Here is a 20,367-nt window from a genome sequence, read left to right on the forward strand (position 1 = left end):
CTGTGACCATCTCTCCACCACAACCTCAGTAACAGTTTATTAAACAGGTTCCTAATAAAATCCTCCCTGAATGTGTTTCTACTGAGAAATGAGAAAAAACTGTGAATTCATCTTTTAAATGTAGAAACTATTGATGAGTCGTGTGAGTGTGAAGAAAACGATGTGTGACCTGGTTTCCTGTCGTCTCCCGCAGGTCGTCGGTGGATTAGACATTCACAAAAAGATGGTGGTGGACGTGTGACCCCCTCGCGTCACGACCCAGTGATTTTTTTGTTTTTTCCCTCCTCCGCCAATTTACTGAAGATCTGCTTTGAAGACGTCGTCCAGCAAAAAACGCTCAGTGAAAGAAAAACGACAAAAAACAACAAAAAAAATAATAATAATCATGCCTCCTCCCTCTCTTCCTCCTCCTCTTCCTCTTCCTCACCCCCCCTGCCCCCCCACCCCCCCCCCTCCCTTCCTTCCCCCCTGAAGCCAAACTTTTACCAAGTATTATTGAACTCAGTGACTTGGCACTTTAAAAGCTGACGGACGGCTTTTTAAACGCAGAGCGAGCGTCTCAGTTTGGTGGAGGAAAAAAAAAGGTGGAGCGTGTGTGTGTGTGTGTGTGCGTGTGCGTGTGTGTGTGTGTGTGTGTGTACTGTATGTTTTACTGGTTTTTTCAAGGTATGTGGGTTTTTTATATTTATTTTTTGGTGTTTGTTTTTTTTTTTTTTCTTTTCTTTGTTTTTTTCTTTTTTTTCTTTTTTGGAGAATCAAAGAATCTTAAAAAGAAAGTACACGTAACTTTTAGCGGACGGGTTTTTTGGATGTTTTTTTTTTTTTTTTTTGGATGTTGGATGTTACTTGAGTTCACAAAAAAACGGAGCACGTGCCAACGAGAATATTAATGTTTAAAAATACAGGTCAAATCTGCGTGAAAAGCCTCTTCTTTTCTTATTTTCAGGGGGCGCTTTGCTGTATTTATAATTGCATTTATTTTAACCGGAGTATTGCATCATGTAGACTTAATTATATAACAGCTTAATTTTAAAAAGGGGGAAAAAATTGTGCACTACAGGTTTTTTTTGCTGCGGCGTTCACGTCATGTGGTGATAGGGAAGATTTTAACGGTTAAAATTGGGTTTAATTACCTTTTAACGTCTGACTTTGGCTTTTTCACCCTTTTGTAGATCACACCAAGAGAACGGTGTTAAATTAATATATATTTCTTTGCTTTTCTTACCTCTTTGGGGCCATGACATTATATTTCTTATTGACCTTAAATTTGATGTTTTACAGAATTCTACCAAACTTTTTAAAAACACATTAAGGACTCATTCTGTTCAATAAACCCTCTGTCAGTAATGGGCTGTATCTGGTAACCACAGCACCATCTAGTGGTCTTTTTAGTGCATTACATGCCTTATACAATCAAAGAGCTTTACAGTAAGTCACAAATAATACATTAAAAGACAGAAATTGAGACCAAAGCATGCAAGATAAAATAAAAAAAGGCTTTAAAAATGTAAATGAAATTAAATAAATATATAAAATAATTAAATTAATGAGTAAAATAAGAGTAAAAACCAACTACAACTGGGTTAAAATGGATTAAAAACACAAAAGAAAAGATTATGTTTAATAAAAGCTGGACTAAAACTAAAACTACGTTCAAATAGATTTAAAGACAAAAGAAACAGACAAATAAAATTGATAAGAAAATAAAAATAGCATAAAATAATAAAGTAGAAAAGCTAATTTTAAAATATCAGATCAAATACAGTAAAAAAGACATTAAATCAAACTCAGCCAACTCTCCACACTTCCAGCTGTTCTCAAGTGGTAAAAAATAGCCCCTAAAAAAGTGAAATGGGTAAATTTAGAGCGACGTCTACGAAGGGTTGAAGTCGTAAAAACATCAAAAGTCAAAATGTTCGACGTGACGTGACGTGCGTGACGTAACGTGACGTGAACGCAGCGGACCGACGCGCCAACAGTGACGAGCTGCTGCTTGTAAAAAGAGAGAAACTATTAAAACGTTTGTAGATTAATCTTCTTTTTTTGTTTGTTTGTTTGTTAAGTTTCTGTGAAAAGTTTCGATCTGAAGACTGAAGACGCTCTCATATCCAAGTCTCAGTTTTGTCGGCTTTTTAAGACGAAGAAGAAGAAGAAAGGAAAAAAAAAAAAAAAACTACAAAAAACTCGCAGACGGTTTTACATTTTTCTGTATATTTGAATAAACTTTAAAAAGTAGTTTAAACGTCCAGATTATTATATAATATTATGAGTATTTTACAGGTTTGCTTGAGCCACTGATCTGTTGCAAAAAAACTGGACGACGCTGAATCTGAATGAACACTTGGAGAGACTTTAGATTCGCTTCATAGATCTGTATAAAAACTTTAACTTTAACGTTCAATAAATTGCTTGTTTGTTGTTTTAAGACGTTTTTTGTAGAGAGGTACGTACAGAAGATGCTGACTGTAAATCATTTTTAAAAAACCACAGTAGTTTCAAAGTGACTCTTCTTCTCTTTTTCTCCACATCTCGTTTTTTTTCGCTCCAGGACGGACGGAGGGACGGACGACTGCTGCAACCCTTTTTTTTTAAATTACTGGCGCGTTGCAAAAAAAAAAAAAAAAAAAAAAAAGACTTTAAAGACTTTTTCCTTGAAGTTGAAGTCTCGTGATGTGTTTGCATGATGACAGGGAGAGGTTGATCGCTTCCTCCTCTTCCTCCTCTTCCTCCTCCTCCTCCTCTCTTCTTTCTTCTTCTGCCTGCTGCTCTTTGCATGTAGATCAGGTTTTCAAATCTTTAAAAAAATAAAAAAAATGAATTAAATAAAGCTGTTCGGGTTTACAAAGGCCAGGGCCAGATTTATAAATCTCACACGAGTGGTTCTGTTTTATAAATCTCTCTCTCTCTCTTCTTCACTTCTTTCTTTTTTTGGGGGGAAACTTGAGTGCGCTGTGGGGGTTTTTTTTTTCTCCCACTGGTTATAAATGCAGACACACCTTTTTAATCACCTGTCGGATAATAAAACACCTCCTTAAAACCTTAAAACAGCTTTAAACTCAGCGTGGATAATGATTTAACAGCTGTACCGATCCGTCCAGAAACATTATCACTGTTCAGACTTTACAATTTAAAAATCAGCATCACAGTAAAAAAGAGACGATCACTGAGAGAAGTTAAATTTTCTATCAGAAAGTAGAAAAATTTAACAAGGAAAAAAAAAAAATATGTTAAAAATGAGAAAGAAATGATGCTTATTTATTGAAATATGAATTAAAATGCACAATCCCCTGATTAATAAAGTAATAAAATACAATTTAAACCACAATAAAAGATAAATTTAGTTTAATTCCTTGTTAAATTTCTACCAACAGATGAAAACTCAGCTTTTTTGGGGGCTAATTCTGTCATATTTACAGACATTAATTAAAATGCACAATCCCCCCCCTGATTAATAAACTCATTAAATAACAAAACACATGGACAGAAAATCATTATTATTAAAACACCAAAAGTTAGAACACATTTATTTATGAGTAAAGGTTTGTTTTAGATATTTGAATGATTTTAAATGATGCTTAATAATAATAATAATAATGATGATGATAATAATAATTTCTAAAAAAAAATCTAAAAAAAAGAAGCATGTTCATATGTCTGAAATATACCTGAGGTGCACACCTTTACCTTTCTTTACATTTAAAACCAACTCTTGTGTGTGTGAGATGTGATTTATGCATGAAGTTTTTTGTATGTTTGTTAATAGTGTTTATACATCTGGCCCCTGGTCTCACTACTGTTTGATGAAATGAGCAAAAATGCCTTTTTAAATGCAAAAAAAAATGATATATATATATGTATACACAGTCAAGCCCGAAGTTATTCATACCCCTGGCACATTTTGACTTAAACTTACTTTTATTCAACCAGCAAGTTGTTTTTTTGACCGGAAGTGACACAGGCGTCTCCAAGAAGATAAAAAGACGATGTACAAAAGGCATCATTGTGGTAAAAAAAAAAATATTTCAGTCAGGCGCGCGCTGGTGGTCGAGCGGTTGGAGCGCATGCCATGTGGGCAGCCGACCCCGGTTCGAGTCCCGATCGGAGCTCCTTTGCTGCATGTCACACCCCCCCCCCGTCTCTCTCCCATGTTTCCTGTCGGTCTACTGATGAATGGAGGTGTCTATGCCAACAAAATCTTTAAAAAAAATATATATATATATTTCAGTCAGCTTTAATTTACATTTGAACAAAAAGTGGCATGTCCAAAAGGGGTATGAATAATTTGGGGCTTGACTGTAGATATTAAAACTTGTTGCTCTGTGCATGCGACATGACAGGAATCCATTTCTCTAAGAGTATGTGACAGTATCACTGGTTAAGTTTGCACACTGATATAAATATAAATATATATGATGTATGATTATTATTAATATTAAGTATAAAAGCAGATGTTCAGTCTTCAGTATAATGACGCATGTTGAATAGTTAATATTATAGAAAGTAGCTAAACTGCAATAGATTTTATTTATATTATCTTTATTAACCCTTTATTGGGCAAATAGTTATATTTGGTAACTTCTGTAAATATCCCAAAATATCCTTCCTTCCTTCCTTCCTTCCTTCTTTCTTCCCTTCCTCTTTTCCTTTCTCCCTCCCTTGTTCCTTATTCCCTCCGTCCTTCCTTCCTTTCCTTTCCTTCCATCTGTTCTTCCTCCCTCCCTCCTTCTCTCCTCCCTTCCTTCTTTCCTTCCTCTGTCCTTCCTTCCTTTCCTTCCTTCCATCTGTCCTTCCTCACTCCCTCCTTCCCCCTCCCTTCCTTCTTTCCTTCGTCCATCCTTCCTTCCTTTCCTTCCTTCCATCTGTTCTTCCTCCCTCCCTCCTTCTCTCCTCCCTTCCATCTTTCATTCCTCCCTCCCTCCTTCTCTCCTCCCTTCCTTCCTTCTCTCTTTCTTTCCTCCCCCCTACCTTCCTTCCTTCCTTCTTTCCTCCATCCATCCTTCCTTCCTTTCCTTCCTCCCTCCATCCTTCCCTTCCTTTCATTCCTTCCTCCCTCCATCCTTCCTCCCTCCTTCCTTCCTTCCTTCCTTCCTCCCTTCCTTCCTCCCTTCCTTTCAATGAGTGTCCTATAAAGGGTTAATGCTTTCAACATTATAACATTATAATATGTGTAAAAATGTGTTGTCAGATTATGTAGCTCATGATATATATATTAAGAAAAAAAAAGAAAACTGAATGTACGTTTTTAACATTAATTCGTCCGTGTATTTTAATTTTATTTTTTTTATTTTTAAGTTTAATTTTTTTTTTTTTTTTTTTTTGCATTTTGTGGGTTTTTGGCTCATTTCATTAAAATCCAGTGAGACCGTTGTTGTGTTTACATATGAATTAATAAGTGGTGATAAATATGACACGAACATTTCAAACACATGGATGTTGCCAATAAAAAGGATCATGTATAAACTATCATCTTCTTTTTGGCTTTTTTTTTTTTTTTTTTTTTTCTCTCTCGTTCTGTTTAAAGTATAAAACTTGATTTGTTCTCTTTTCTTTTTTCTTTAGACGTTCATTTTTGTACAGATATTTGTTTTAATCAGTTGGTGTCAAAGCTTCCTGCTCGTTTAGTTTCAGATCAAATCTTTTTCTGTTGGATTTAAAGGGATGTTTAAAGGTGATGATGATGATGATGATGATGATGATGATGATGAAGGCTTCGTGGATTCAGTCTTAGATTTTTACTCCTGTTTTCCATCTTTTGCTGCATCACTGAAAAACTTCATACATGAAAAAAAAAGAAAAATAAACAGAAAGTTGTTAAAGAAGTGTGTTTGATTCTGTTTCTGCTGTAGTATGCAGTATTACAGTTAAAGTACTGCAGTATTATAGTGATGTAGTATGCAGTATTACAGTAAAAGTACTGCAGTATTATGAGTGATGTAGTATGCAGTATTACAGTAAAAGTACTGCAGTATTATAGTGATGTAGTATGCAGTATTACAGTAAAAGTACTGCAGTATTATAGTGATGTAGTATGCAGTATTACAGTAAAAGTACTGCAGTATTATGAGTGATGTAGTATGCAGTATTACAGTAAAAGTACTGCAGTATTATGAGTGATGTAGTATGCAGTATTACAGTAAAAGTACTGCAGTACTCCCTGAGCTACTACCTTATCGTGGTGGAGGGGTTAGGGTTAGGGTCCCAATGACCCCAGGAGCTCGATTGTCGGAGGCTTTATGCCCTTGGTAGGGTCTCCCATGGCAAACAGGTCCGGGGGGAGGGGCCAAACAAAAGGTAGCTCAGAAAACCCCAATGACGAGTAACATAATTGGTTTTTCGTGTCCCTTGCCCAGACGCGGATCACCGAGGCCCCCCCCCTGGAGCCAGGCCTGGGGGTGGGGCTTGGAGGCGAACGCCTGGTGGTCGGGCCTTCACCCATGGGGCCCGGCCGGGCACAGCCCGAATAAGGGACATGGGACCCGGGACCCCTCTCCCACAGACCCACCACCAGTGAGAGAGGCCAAAGGGGTCGGGTGCAGTGTGACCTGGGCGGCAGCCGAAGGCGGGACCTTGGCGGTCCGATTCTCGGCTGCAGAAGCTAGCTCTAGGGACGTGGAACGTCACCTCTCTGGTGGGGAAGGAGCCCGAGCTGGTGCGTGAGGTTGAGAAGTTCCGGCTAGATATAGTCGGCCTCACCTCGATGCACAGCAAGGGCTCTGGAACCAGTCTCCTCGAGAGGGGTTGGACTCTCGTCCACTCTGGAGTTGCCACTGGTGAGGGGCGCCGGGCAGGGGTGGCAATACTTATTGCCCCCAGGCTTGGTGCCTGTATGTTGGAGTTTACTCTGGTAGACGAGAGGATAGCCTCCCTTCGACTTCGGGTGGGGGGACGGATCCTGACTGTCGTTTGTGCCTATGGTCCAAACAGCAGCTCAGAGTATCCAGCCTTTTTGGACTCCTTGGAGGGGGTGCTGGAAAACACTCCCCCTGGGGATTCCCTCGTTCTGCTGGGGGACTTCAATGCCCATGTTGGTAGCAACAGTGAGACCTAGAGGGGTGTGATTGGGAGGAACGCCCCCCCCCCGATCTGAACCCGAGCAGTGTTCTATTATTGGACTTCTGTGCTCGTCACAGATTGTCCATAACGAACACCATGTTCAAGCATAAGGGGGTCCATATGTGCACTTGACACCAGGACACCCTAGACCTTCGATGATTGACTTTGTAGTCGTGTCGTCGGACTTGCGCTGCATGTCTTGGACACTCGGGTGAAGAGAGGGGCGGAGCTGTCAACTGATCACCACCTGGTGGTGAGTTGGCTCCGATGGTGGGGGAGGATGCCGGGCAGACCTGGCAGGCCCAAACGTATTGTGAGGGTCTGCTGGGAACGTCTGGCAGAGTCTCCTGTCAGAGAGAGTATCAACTCCCACCTCTGGGCGAGCTTGGACCACGTACCAGTGGAGGCGGGAGACCTTGAGTCTGAGTGGGCCATGTTCCGTGCCTCCTTTGTTAAGGAGGCCGACCGGAGCTGTGGCCGCAAGGTGGTCGGTGCCTTTTGGGGCAGCAATCCCCGAACCCGCTGGTGGACACCGGCGGTGAGGGATGCCGTCAAGCTGAAGAAGGAGTCCTATAGGACCTTACTGGCCTGTAGGACTCCGGAGGCAGCAGGGAGGTACCGGCAGACCAAGCAGAGCACAGCTGCGGCGGTCGCTGAGGCAAAAACCCGGACATGGGAGGAGTTCGGTGAGGCCATGGAAAAAGACTTCCGGACGGCTTCGAAGAGATTCTGGACCACCAGATCCCATCAGGATTGGGTCATTGCTTTTTGCAGATGATGTGGTCCTGTTGGCTTCATCAGACCGTGACCTCCAACTCTCACTGGATCGGTTCGCAGCCGAGTGTGAAGCAGCCGGGATGAGAATCAGCACCTCCAAATCCGAGTCCATGGTCCTCAACCGGAGAAGGGTGGAGTGCACTCTTCGGGTCGGGGATGAGATCCTGCCACAAGTGGAGGAGTTCAAGTACCTCGGGGTCTTGTTCACAAATGAGGGAAGGATGGAACGTGAGAGCAACAGGCGGATCGGTGCGGCGTCTGCAGTAATGCGGACTCTGCACAGATCCGTCATGGTGAAGAGAGAGCTGAGCCGAAAGGCGAAGCTCTCGATTTAGCAGTCGATCTTCGTTCCTACCCTCACCTCTGGTCATGAGCTTTAGGTAGTGACCGAAAGAACAAGATCGCGGGCATAAGCGGCCGAAATGAGCTTCCTCCGTAGGGTGGCTGGGCTCTCCCTCAGAGATAGGGTGAGAAGCTCAGTTATCCGGAGGGAGCTCGGAGTAGACCCGCTGCTCCTCCGCGTTGAGAGGAGCCAGATGAGGAGGCTCGGGCATCTGATTAGGACACCTCCCGGACGCCTCCCTGGTGAGGTGTTCAGGGCACGTGCCACCGATAGGAGACCCCGAGGAAGACCCAGAACACGCTGGAGAGACTATGTCTCTCGGCTGGCCTGGGAACGCCTCGGGATCCCCCGGGAAGAGCTGGACGAAGTGGCTGGGGAGAGGGAAGTCTGGGCTTCCCTGCTTAGGCTGCTGCCCCCACGACCCGACCAGGATAAGCGGAAGAGGACGGATGGATGGATGGATACTGCAGTATTATGAGTGATGTAGTATGCAGTATTAGAGTAAAAGTACTGCAGTATTATGAGTGATGTAGTATGCAGTATTAAAGTAAAAGTACTGGTTTGTTCCTTCTGACTGATATATAATTAATATCACACTATACTCTATGGAACAGTATATCGTTCTTTTAAAACAAAATAAAGATCTTTTTCTTTCACTCTACATGTGTAGATATGTCTGCTGCCAGCTGTCTGAGATCTGAAGATCAGTTTCTGTGCTCCATCTGTCTGGATGTGTTCACTGATCCAGTCACCACACCATGTGGACACAACTTCTGCAAAAACTGCATCAATGACCACTGGAACAGTAAAGACCAGTACCTGTGTCCACTGTGTAAAAAGGTTTTCTACACAAGACCTGAACTTCACATCAATACATTCATCTCTGAGATAGTTTAGAGACGACTAACTTCATTAGTTTCCTTCATCACCATGTGTAAAAACTCAACTTTCAACAACCTTTTCAAATGTCTAACTCCTCCCAGCTGTTAGATACAGAACAACCTTTACTCCGTGATATCTCATAATACACCTGTTCATGACAGGAAGGAGCAACACTGGAAAAACCAGACAGACAGCTTCAACGTCACTCTTCAGAAATGAAACTGAAAGTTAATCAGTGGACAGCAGAGCTGCAGTCGAGTCTCTCCACTTCTGTCCAAATATAAATGAAACTGAGTTCATCAAGTCTTTCTCAACAACACAGCAGAGTCTCTGCCAAACACTGGTGAGTACAACTGATCATATTTAATGTTTCAACAACCAGCTTTAACACAGGAGACAGGAAGTTAATCTCTTTTCATTTCATACTGACACTTGTGAGATTGTTTACAGTATAACTGCAGCTGCTTTTACAGACTCAGTAAAAAACACTTTAAGTGTTTTTAAGTCTCTGTCAGTTCTCAGGACTTTTGTAAAGTGGAACTGAACCTCTGTGGTTTGGAGTTTAGCTTCACTGCTATTTCCTGATCTTTGACTATTTACTGATCACTTCCTACAGACACATTCTGTTTCCTGTAGCTGTTTCACATTAAAAGCTTTTCACTGGTGAACCAGCAGGACACTTTTATTGTGAAGCAGCAACAGGAAATAAAATGTGTTTTGTCGCCAAGTTAGCAAAAGCTTTGTTAGCAGTGAGATTCTTCAATAATAATTCTTCTCTACAACAAGATATGAACATATTCTGTGATATTTTATCAGTGGATCAGATTGTATTGAGTAATAGTAAAAGCACAAACAGCCACAATGAGCTGTTAGATAAAGAGCTGCAGATGAGTCTCTGACTGTAGTTTGTACAAACCAGCACACGTCCAACATTAAAGGAGAACAAAGACTTTAACCTGGCTGTGAAATACTGGAGAAAATCTGTTAATACGTTCCAGCTCTGATTGAAATGGTCAAAAATGCTATTATGTATATAATTATATTTTACCTAATAGTATATATTACACTTAATAAAAACAGTGATCTTTCTTTTTAATCAACTACAATGATAATGACCTTCTCTTCTTTGACTCTACATGTGTAGATATGTCTGCTGCCAGCTGTCTACTATCTGAAGATCAGTTTCTGTGCTCCATCTGTCTGGATGTGTTCACTGATCCAGTCACCACACCATGTGGACACAACTTCTGCAAAAACTGCATCAATGAACACTGGAACAGTAATGACCAGTACCTGTGTCCACTGTGTAAAGAAACGTTCAACACAAGACCTAAACTTCACATCAACACATTGCTCTCTGAGATGGTTTCTCAGTTCAGACAGGAAGCTCAACAGAAAGCCAGCAGCAGCAGCTCAGAGCAACAAGCTGCCAAACCAGGAGAAGTTCCCTGTGACGTCTGTACTGGAACCAAACTGAAGGCCCTGAAGTCCTGTCTGGTGTGTCTGACCTCCTACTGTGAGACTCACCTGGAGCCTCATCTGACAAAGTCAGGTCTGAAAAGACATCAGCTGATTGACCCTGTGAAGAACCTGGAAGACAGGATGTGTATGAAGCACGATAAACCTCTGGAGCTGTTCTGTAAGACCGACCAGACATGTGTCTGCATGCTCTGCTCTGTTTTAGACCACAAGACACATGAGTTTGTTCCTCTGAAAGAAGAATATGAAGGAAAGAAGGCAGAGCTGGGGAAGACAGAGGCTGAAATTCAGGAGATGATCCAGAAGAGACGACTGAAGATTCAAGAGATCAAACACTCAGTTGACCTCAGTAAGGAAGCTGCAGACAGAGAGAAAGCAGAAGGTGTTCAGGTCTTCACCGCTCTGATGGAGTCTGTTGAGAGAAGCCTGAATGAGCTCATTGAGACAATTGAAGAGAAGCAAAGAACAACAGAGAAACAGGCTGAAGACTTCATCAAAGCGCTGGAACAGGAAATCTCTGAGCTGAAGAAGAGAAGCTCTGAGGTGGAGAAGCTCTCACACTCTGAAGACCACCTCCACCTCCTCCAAAACTTCCTGTCCCTGAAAGCTGCTCCACCCACCAAAGACTGGACAGAGGTCAGCATCTGTCCATCATATGAGGGGACTGTGGTGAGAGCTGTGGCTCAGCTGGAGGAGATGCTCAGTAAACAGATGAAGAAGCAGTTTGAAGCTCAGCTGAAGAGGGTCCAGCAGTATGCAGTGGATGTGACTCTTGATCCTGATACAGCAAATCCCTGGCTCATCCTGTCTGATGATGGGAAACAAGTTTACTGTGGTGATGTGAAGAAGAATCTCCCAGACAACCCAGAGAGATTTTCTGTTTGTGCTAATGTGTTAGGAAAGCAGAGTTTGTCTTCAGGCAGATTTTACTTTGAGGTTCAGGTTAAAGAGAAGACTGAGTGGAATTTAGGAGTGGCCAGAGAGTCGATCAACAGGAAGGGACAATTCACGGCAACCCAACACAATGGTTTCTGGAATATATGTTTGAGAAATGGAAATGAGTACAGTGCTCGTAATAACCCTCAAGTCGATCTCTCTCTGAAGTCTCGTCCTCAGAAGGTGGGGGTGTTTGTGGATTATGAGGAGGGTCTGGTCTGCTTTTATGACGTAGATGCTGCAGCTCTTATCTACTCCTTTACTGGCTGCTCCTTCACTGAGAAACTCTACCCATTCTTCAGTCCTAGTCTTAATTATGGTGGTAAAAACTCTGCCCCTCTGATCATCTGTCCTGTCAATCAAACTGTCTGAGTCAATACCAGGATGGAGATTGATTAGAAACCAAAACTGATCAATTCTAAATGAACAGATTCAGTTAATTATGGTAACAAATGTATATTCAGCAGTAATGTACAGTGTGAACGTGTTTCCATCAATAATGATTAATGCAGACATTCTTTTATGATTTATAATATAATTATTTTATTTCATGTATTTTGGAATTGACCTTAAACTTGTCTCTTTACTGCTTCAGTGTCTCCATGATTGATTCATTAACCTCTTCACTGGTGATGGATCCATCATTACAAACACACGCGAGGAACAACTGAAATCTAAAATCTAGTGTTCATCTCAAAGTTTGCAAAGATACCAAATATGTCAGACTGTATTTTAGGGAAATGTATCGACACTGATGGAAAATATATGAAGATTGTTTGTTGTTTGATGACAGCAATAAAGGTCATGGGGCCATTTTTCCTGCATTTTGGCACAAACACAGATTGAAGTCTGCATTCCTGGTGCATGGTGTATGTGGGTGTGACATATATTATATACAGTTAGCTAGTTTAGTAAAGTGGTTCCAAACCTAGGGGAAAAATTGTATTCACAAAACTTTTTCTTTTTGCCAATTCTTAGCCATGTTCACTTTCAGTGTGGTTTGAATGAAAGTTGTCTAAGTCCCAGTCTATGTTGACTTGCAGTGATAGTATTCTGCTCTCTACTTATCATACTAAAAGGAACACATGCATCCCCCCAGAGCACTTATAGGTTCACATTCAGGAGCATTCACACCTGTCCCTGAACAATGCAACAGCCCCCCCTAAAATAATCCAGAACATTCAGAGCCTGTTTTTCTTTCTCCTAATGCTACAAGGTGCTACCTGGGCAAACCCTCAGAAAAATAGCTCAGGATCATTTATGAAGGGAACATATGCATCTCCTTAGAGCACTTACAGGTTCACATTCAGGACCATTCACACCTGTCCCTGAACAATGCAACAGCCAGAACATTCAGAGCCTGTTTTTTTTTTAAACTGCTACTTAGGCAAACCCTCAAAAAAAATGGCTCAGGATCATTTAGAAGTTAAAAAACTACAAAGATACAGGGAGTTTCAAATAGATGATGGCGTTTCAAATACCACATACTGTACAATTTAGTCATGTGTTTAATTATGGTTTAAGCTAAACTAAGTAAAAAATTAAGAGAAAAACACATTTACCACTTAGTTACAATGAATCATTTAAAACTTTAAATTTCTACTACATTTTTTTCAATTTCTGACCATGAGAAGTGCAGTGTCTTTATGTAATGTGTAAGGAGCACAGGTTAGTTTGACTACCACTCTGGTCCAATGTCCTAGAATTACAACATAGACATAACAAGCTCTAAGTCAAATTTGATGAATGTTTTCCAAGATAAATAAAGTACTAGTACCTCAAACTGTACTGCAGTAAAGTACAAGTACCTCAAACTGTACTTCACTAAAGTACTAGTACCTCAAACTGTACTACAGTAAAGTACAAGTACCTCAAACTGTGCTGCAGTAAAGTGCAAGTACCTCAAACTGTACTACAGTAAAGTACTAGTACCTCAAACTGTACTCCAGTAAAGTACAAGTACCTCTAACTGTACTTACAGTAAAGCACAAGTACCTCAAACTGTACCTGAGTAAATGTATTTGATTAAATGCCCCTAAAATAATCACACTGCAGTTCTGTTTCCCGCCAGCAGGTGTCAGTGTAGGATCATGTTTTTCTCTCACTGGTTTTTGTTTTAAAAAATGCCACAAAAACCCCGATCATCAAACCAGCTGCTGAGAACTTCCTGACGATCGTTGAATCAACGGATCGACAAGCATTAGTGACAACAAACCCTCACGTTACAGAAACTACTTGTATAAAATTATTAATGACTAATCAATGAATTGATGGATTATTTCAGGTGTGGTTCATTAAGATTTATTTCTCAGCTCCATGATGGAGAAGATAAATGATTAACTGAAAATATGAACAGTTTATTATGTATATGACAATAAAGATAGATTTAGATAGAGACAACTGAAGATTGAAGAGATCAAACACTCAGTGGCTGCCTGCACACTTCATTGTTTTACTGTCCAAAACTTTTACTTTTATGTTAACACTAAGGCAGCGTGTGTGTTTGTTTTTATCACCATGTGAACAACCTCAAACTTTCAACACACATTATTAAGCTGAGCAAAACCTTTTCACATGTCTAAGCTGTTAGATACAGAACGACATTTGCTCCATGATATCTCATAATAAACCTGTTAATGACAGGAAAGAGGAATATCGCAAAAACCACACAGACAGCTTCAACGTCACTCTGCAGAAATGAAACTGAAAGTTCATCAGAGGACAGCAGAGCTGCAGTCAAGTCTCTCCAAATATAAATTAATCTGAGTTCAAGTCTTTTTTTAGATTTTCTCTGGCATAGACGCCTTTATTTTGAATGTAGAGAGACAGGAAGTTACGACAGAGAGAGAGAGGGTGTGTGTGTGTGTGTGTGTGTGAAAGCCGTTAGGTCCAACGGCTGTGTACATGGCATACGATCTTAATAACTCGACCAACTTTGCACTGTAATTATAATTTCAACTCTTTTGTAAAATACCAAACCTCTCACCTTCTCACGAAGATATCAGACTTTTAAATGTAATTGTAAATTCAATTCCTTTGCATTTCTACTACCTGAGACACTCATCCACTTTTGTATTTTAAATGGTGTTGTCCAGACCTCTTCATTTCACACTTGAGGGGGTCGGTGCCGACACCCGCGAAAGACAAAAGAGTGTGAAAGCACACCATAGGTAAGAGGCGACCCCACAGCAGACAAAGGACGTTAAACACACCCCAGAGGTGGGCCTTTCCCTCAGGTATAAATGTTTAAGTTTCTCCATGCTCGGGGTCTTTCTTCATTTTGAAACCACTCGCTTGTTGACTGACCCTTTCTTTGAAAAGAAAATTAAACCTTGTCGGCCGACGGAAGTCTCTGTTTCATTCTTCACCAAGAGCACAGGATTTCCACCACAGCACCCATCAAGTCTTTCTCAACAACACAGCAGAGTCTCTGCCAAACACTGGTGAGTACAACTGATCATATTTAATGTTTCAACAACCAGCTTTAACACAGGAGACAGGAAGTTCATCTCTTTTCATTTCATACTGACACTTGTGAGATTGTTTACAGTATAACTGCAGCTGCTTTTACACACTCAGTAAAAAACACTTTAAGTGTTTTTAAGTCTCTGTCAGTTCTCAGGACTTTTGTAAAGTGGAACTGAACCTCTGTGGTTTGGAGTTTAGCTTCACTGCTATTTCCTGATCTTTGACTATTTACTGATCACTTCCTACAGACACATTCTGTTTCCTGTAGCTGTTTCACATTAAAAGCTTTTCACTGGTGAACCAGCAGGACACTTTTATTGTGAAGCAGCAACAGGAAATAAAATGTGTTTTGTCACCAAGTTAGCAAAAGCTTTGTTAGCAGTGAGATTCTTCAATAATAATTCTTCTCTACAACAAGATATGAACATATTCTGTGATATTTTATCAGTGGATCAGATTGTATTGCGTAATAGTAAAAGCACAAACAGCCACAATGAGCTGTTAGATAAAGAGCTGCAGATGAGTCTCTGACTGTAGTTTGTACAAACCAGCACACGTCCAACATTAAAGGAGAACAAAGACTTTAACCTGGCTGTGAAATCCTGGAGAAAATCTTTTTACATTTTTCAGCTGTGATTAAATGGTTAAGATTAATTGCACAATATGATGAAAGTATCTCTAGTTCAACTGAAACATGACATGTTTAATTCTAATTTATTTTACCAATATTTGAACAGTCACTATTTATCTTTCCTTTTAATCAAATACAATGATAATGACCTTCTCTTCTTTCTCTCTACATGTGTAGATATGTCTGCTGCCAGCTGTCTGCTATCTGAAGATCAGTTTCGGTGCTGCATCTGTCTGGATGTGTTCACTGATCCAGTCAGCACACCATGTGGACACAACTTCTGCAAAAACTGCATCAATGAACACTGGAACAGTAATGACCATTACCTGTGTCCACTGTGTAAAAAGGTTTTCTACACAAGACCTGAACTTCACATCAACACTTTCATCTCTGAGATGGTTTCTCAGTTCAGACAGGAAGCTCAACAGAAAGCCAGCGGCAGCGGCGGCAGCAGCGGCAGCAGCGGCAGCAGCGGCAGCAGCAGCTCAGAGCAACAAGCTGCCAAACCAGGAGAAGTTTCCTGTGACGTCTGTACTGGAACCAAACTGAAGGCCCTGAAGTCCTGTCTGGTGTGTCTGACCTCCTACTGTGAGACTCACCTGGAGCCTCATCTGACAGCTTTAGGTCTGAAAAGACATCAGCTGATGGACCCTATGAAGAACCTGGAAGACAGGATGTGTAAGAAGCACGATAAACCTCTGGAGCTGTTCTGTAAGACCGACCAGACATGTGTCTGTGTCCTCTGCTCTGTTTTAGACCACAAGACACATGAGTTTGTTCCTCTGAAAGTAGAATATGAAGGAAAGAAGGCAGAGCTGGGGAAGACAAAGACTGAAATTCAGGAGATGATCCAGAAGAGACGACTGAAGATTCAAGAGATCAAACACTCAATTGACATCAATGAGGAAGCCAGAGAAGACAGAGAGAAAGCAGAAGGTTTTCAGGTCTTCACCGCTTTAAAGAAGTATGTTAAGAGAAGCCTGAATGAGCTCATTGAGACGATTGAAGAGAAGCAAAGAACAACAGAGAAACAGGCTGAAGACTTCATCAAAGAGCTGGAACAGGAAATGTCTGAGCTGAAGAAGAGACGCTCTGAGGTGGAGAAGCTCTCTCACTCTGAAGATGACCTCCACCTCCTCCAAAACTTCCTGTCTCCGAAAGCTGCTCCACCCAAAGACTGGACAGAGGTCAGCGTCCGTCCATCATATGAGGGGTCTGTGGTGAAAGCTGTGGCTCAGCTGGAGGAGACTCTCAGTAAACAGATGAAGAAGCTGTTTGAGGCTGAGCTGAAGAGGGTCCAGCAGTATGCAGTGGATGTGAGTCTTGATCCTGATACAGCACATCCTCAACTCATCCTGTCTGATGATGGGAAACAAGTATATCATGGTGGTGAGAAGAAGAAACTCCCAAACAACCCAGAGAGATTTTCTGTAAATCCCTGTGCGTTAGGAAAAGAGAGTTTGTCTTCTGGTAGATTTTATTTTGAGGTTCAGGTTAAAGAGAAGACTAGATGGGATTTAGGAGTGGTCAGAGAGTCGATCAACAGGAAGGTACAAATCAGATTGAAACCTCAGGATGGTTTCTGGGCTATAATTTTGAGAAATGGAAATGAGTATGAAGCTGGTAATAGCCCTCCAGTCGATCTCTCTCTGAAGTCTCGTCCTCAGAAGGTGGGGGTGTTTGTGGATTATGAGGAGGGTCTGGTCTCCTTTTATGATGTAGATGCTGCAGCTCTTATCTACTCCTTTACTGACTGCTCCTTCACTGAGAAACTCTACCCATACTTCAGTGCCTGTCTTAATGAGGGTGGTATAAACTCCGCCCCTCTGATCATCTGTCCTGTCAATCAAACTGTCTGAGTCAATACCAGGATGCTGATTGATTAGAGACCAAAACTGATCAATTCTAAATGAACAGATTCAGTTAATTATGGTAACAAATGTATATTCAGCAGTAATGTACAGTGTGAACATGTTTCCATCAATAATGATTAACACAGACATTCTTTTATGATTTATAATATAATTATTTCATGTATGTTGTAATTGACCTTAAACTTGTCTCTTTACTGCTTCAGTGTCTCCATGATTGATTCATTAACCTCTTCACTGGTGATGGATCCATCATGACAAACACACGTGAGGAACAACTGAAATCTAAAATCTAGTGTTCATCTCAAAGTTTGCAAAGATACCAAATATGTCAGACTGTATTTTAGGGAAATGTATCGACACTGATGGACAATATGTGAAGATTTTTTGTTGTTTGATGACAGCAATAAAGGTCATGGGGCCATTTTTCCTGCATTTTGGCACAAACACAGATTGAAGTCTCCATTCTTGGTGCATGGTGTATGTGGGTGTGATAAACATATAATATATACAGTTAGCTAGTTTATTATAGGGTCAGCAGATAAATGTGAGGGCTGGTGAGATGATTAACCCTGTAAGACCTGGATATAGAAAAAAATGAGCAATTTTTTTTGACCTCTCAGATATTGTTTTAGGAGGCCTCTGATGTAGAAATGAAAGAGACATTTTAGTAAGTTTTCAGGGAAATGTCGTAATGCATGTTGGACCTAGTTGGGAGCAGAATTTCTGTATATGTACTCACTTTGTCTGAACAGATATACAGAACATTTAAGCATTCATTTGCAGGGTTGATTGCTTATTTAGCCCCATAACAGTATATATCATGAGTAATAATCACACAACAATCATAGATTTATGAATAAGTAGTTCAATCAATCTCAATCTTTATCAATCAATCTTTATTTGTATAGTGCCAAATCACAACAAAGTTATCTCATGGCACTTTACACATAGAGCAGGTCTAAACCGAACTCTTCAGGTTTTAACTTTAAAGAGACCCAACATTCCCACATGAGCAACAGTGGCGAGAAAAAACTCCCTTTTAACAGGAAGAACCCTCAGAACCAGACTCAGAGTGGGAGAACATCTGCCTCGATCAGTTGGGGTAGAGAGGAGAGAAAGGAAGGATAGAGGAGAGAAGCACATTGAAGGTCCGGGACTGGAATCTGTCATCCAGACGTCTACAGGCCCAGATGACCTGTGAGACCAGAAAGCACAGACAACTCCGGGGAAGAAGTTTAGCTTATTGAATGCATTAATAGGACATGAATATTAATGGATGGATAGAGAGAGAGAGAGGGAGGAGGAGAGAAGAGCTCAGTGCAACATGGGAGTCCCCCGGCAATCTAAGCCTATAGCAGCATAAGCTAAGAGCTCTAAGAGCCCTAACGATAAGCTTTATCAAAAAGGAAAGTTTTAAGTGTACTCTCAAATGTAGGGAGGGTGTCTGCCGCCCGGACCAAATCTGGAAGATGGTTCCACAGGAGAGGAGCCTGATAGCTGAAGGCTCTGCCTCCTGTTCTACTTTTAGAGATACTAGGAACCACAAGTAGACCTGCATGCTGGGAGCACAGTGTTCTAGTAGGTACATATGGTACTATCAGCTCTTTAAGATATGATGGAGCCTGATCATTGAGAGCTTTGAAGGTGAGGAGGAGGATTTTGAATTCTATTCTGAATTTTACGGGAAGCCAATGCAGTGAAGCCAAGATGGGAGTAATATGATCTCTCTTTCTAGTTTTTGTCAGAACACGAGCAGCTGCATTCTGGACCAGCTGGAGAGTCTTTAGAGACTTGTCTTTAGAGTTATTAACACAAATACTGGAATAAATTGTATTCACAAAACTTGTTCTTTTTGCCAATTCTTAGCCATGTTCACTTTCAGTGTGGTTTGAATGAAAGTTGTCTAAGTCCCAGTCTATGTTGACTTGCAGTGATAGTATTCTGCTCTCTACTTATCATACTAAAAGGAACACATGCATCCCCCCAGAGCTCTTATAGGTTCACATTCAGGAGCATTCACACCTGTCCCTGAACAATGCAACAGCCCCCCCTAAAATAATCCAGAACATTCAGAGCCTGTTTTTCTTTCTCCTAATGCTACAAGGTGCTACCTGGGCAAACCCTCAGAAAAATAGCTCAGGATCATTTATGAAAGGAACATATGCATCTCCTTAGAGCACTTACAGGTTCACATTCAGGACCATTCGCACCTGTCCCTGAACAATGCAACAGCCAGAACATTCAGAGCCTGTTTTTTAAAAAACTGCTACTTAGGCAAACCCTCAAAAAAATAGCTCAGGATCATTTAGAAGTTAAAAAACTACAAAGAAACAGGGAGTTTCAAATAGATGATGGTGTTTCAAATACCACATACTGTACAATTTAGTCATGTGTTTAATTATGGTCTAAGCTAAACTAAGTAAAATTTTAAGAGAAAAACACATTTACAACTTAGTTACAATTAATCATTTAAAACTTTAAATTTCTACTACATTTTTTTTCAATTTCTGACCATGTGAGAAGTGCAGTGTCTTTATGTAATGTGTAAGGAGCACAGGTTAGTTTGACTACCATTCTGGTCCAATGTCCTAGAATTACAACATAGACATAATAAGCTTTAAGTCAAATTTGATGAATGTTTTCCAAAATAAATAAAGTACTAGTACCTCAAACTGTACTATAGTAAAGTACTAGTACCTCAAACTGTACTGCAGTAAAGTACACATACCTCAAACTGTACTGCAGTAAAGTACAAGTACCTCAAACTGTACTTCAGTAAAGTACAAGTACCTCAAACTGTACTACAGTAAAGTACTAGTACCTCAAACTGTACTTCAGTAAAGTACTAGTACCTCAAACTGTACTACAGTAAAGTACAAGTACCTCAAACTGTGCTGCAGTAAAGTACAAGTACGTCAAACTGT

At 40.8% G+C, this 20,367-nt stretch overlaps 3 protein-coding genes across 4 annotated transcripts in view; all 3 read left to right on the top strand.

Annotated features, from left to right (window-relative positions):
- ppp3r1b (protein phosphatase 3 (formerly 2B), regulatory s1ubunit B, alpha isoform, b) overlaps positions 1 to 355 on the top strand; it is a 30,012-nt gene extending 29,657 nt beyond the window's left edge. The window contains exon 6 of the mRNA XM_053336800.1: positions 194 to 355. Coding sequence (XP_053192775.1) covers positions 194 to 241 — 48 coding nt within the window. The 3' untranslated portion in view covers positions 242 to 355. The remainder of the gene's footprint in view (positions 1 to 193) is intronic.
- Positions 356 to 10,198: 9,843 nt separating this feature from the next.
- Positions 10,199 to 11,925, top strand: LOC128376687 (E3 ubiquitin-protein ligase TRIM39-like). Of its 2 annotated transcripts, XM_053336476.1 has the most exons (2): positions 10,202 to 10,428; positions 10,465 to 11,925. In XM_053336476.1, the coding sequence occupies exons 1-2, from the start codon at positions 10,202 to 10,204 to the stop codon at positions 11,840 to 11,842; spliced, it is 1,605 nt and encodes a 534-aa protein (XP_053192451.1). In that variant the 3' UTR covers positions 11,843 to 11,925. The 2 variants fall into 2 exon arrangements, with proteins under 2 accessions (XP_053192458.1, XP_053192451.1); XM_053336483.1 differs by having other exon boundaries at positions 10,199 to 11,925.
- A 3,823-nt stretch (positions 11,926 to 15,748) lies between these two features.
- Positions 15,749 to 17,529, top strand: LOC128379286 (E3 ubiquitin-protein ligase TRIM21-like). Its single transcript, XM_053338913.1, has 2 exons — positions 15,749 to 16,513; positions 16,601 to 17,529. Exons 1-2 carry the CDS (start codon positions 15,749 to 15,751, stop codon positions 17,426 to 17,428), a joined length of 1,593 nt encoding a protein of 530 aa, XP_053194888.1. The 3' UTR covers positions 17,429 to 17,529.
- Positions 17,530 to 20,367: the final 2,838 nt, after the last annotated feature.

This window comes from Scomber japonicus, chromosome 2 (genome assembly GCF_027409825.1).
Source record: "Scomber japonicus isolate fScoJap1 chromosome 2, fScoJap1.pri, whole genome shotgun sequence".
Taxonomy (NCBI): domain Eukaryota; kingdom Metazoa; phylum Chordata; class Actinopteri; order Scombriformes; family Scombridae; genus Scomber; species Scomber japonicus.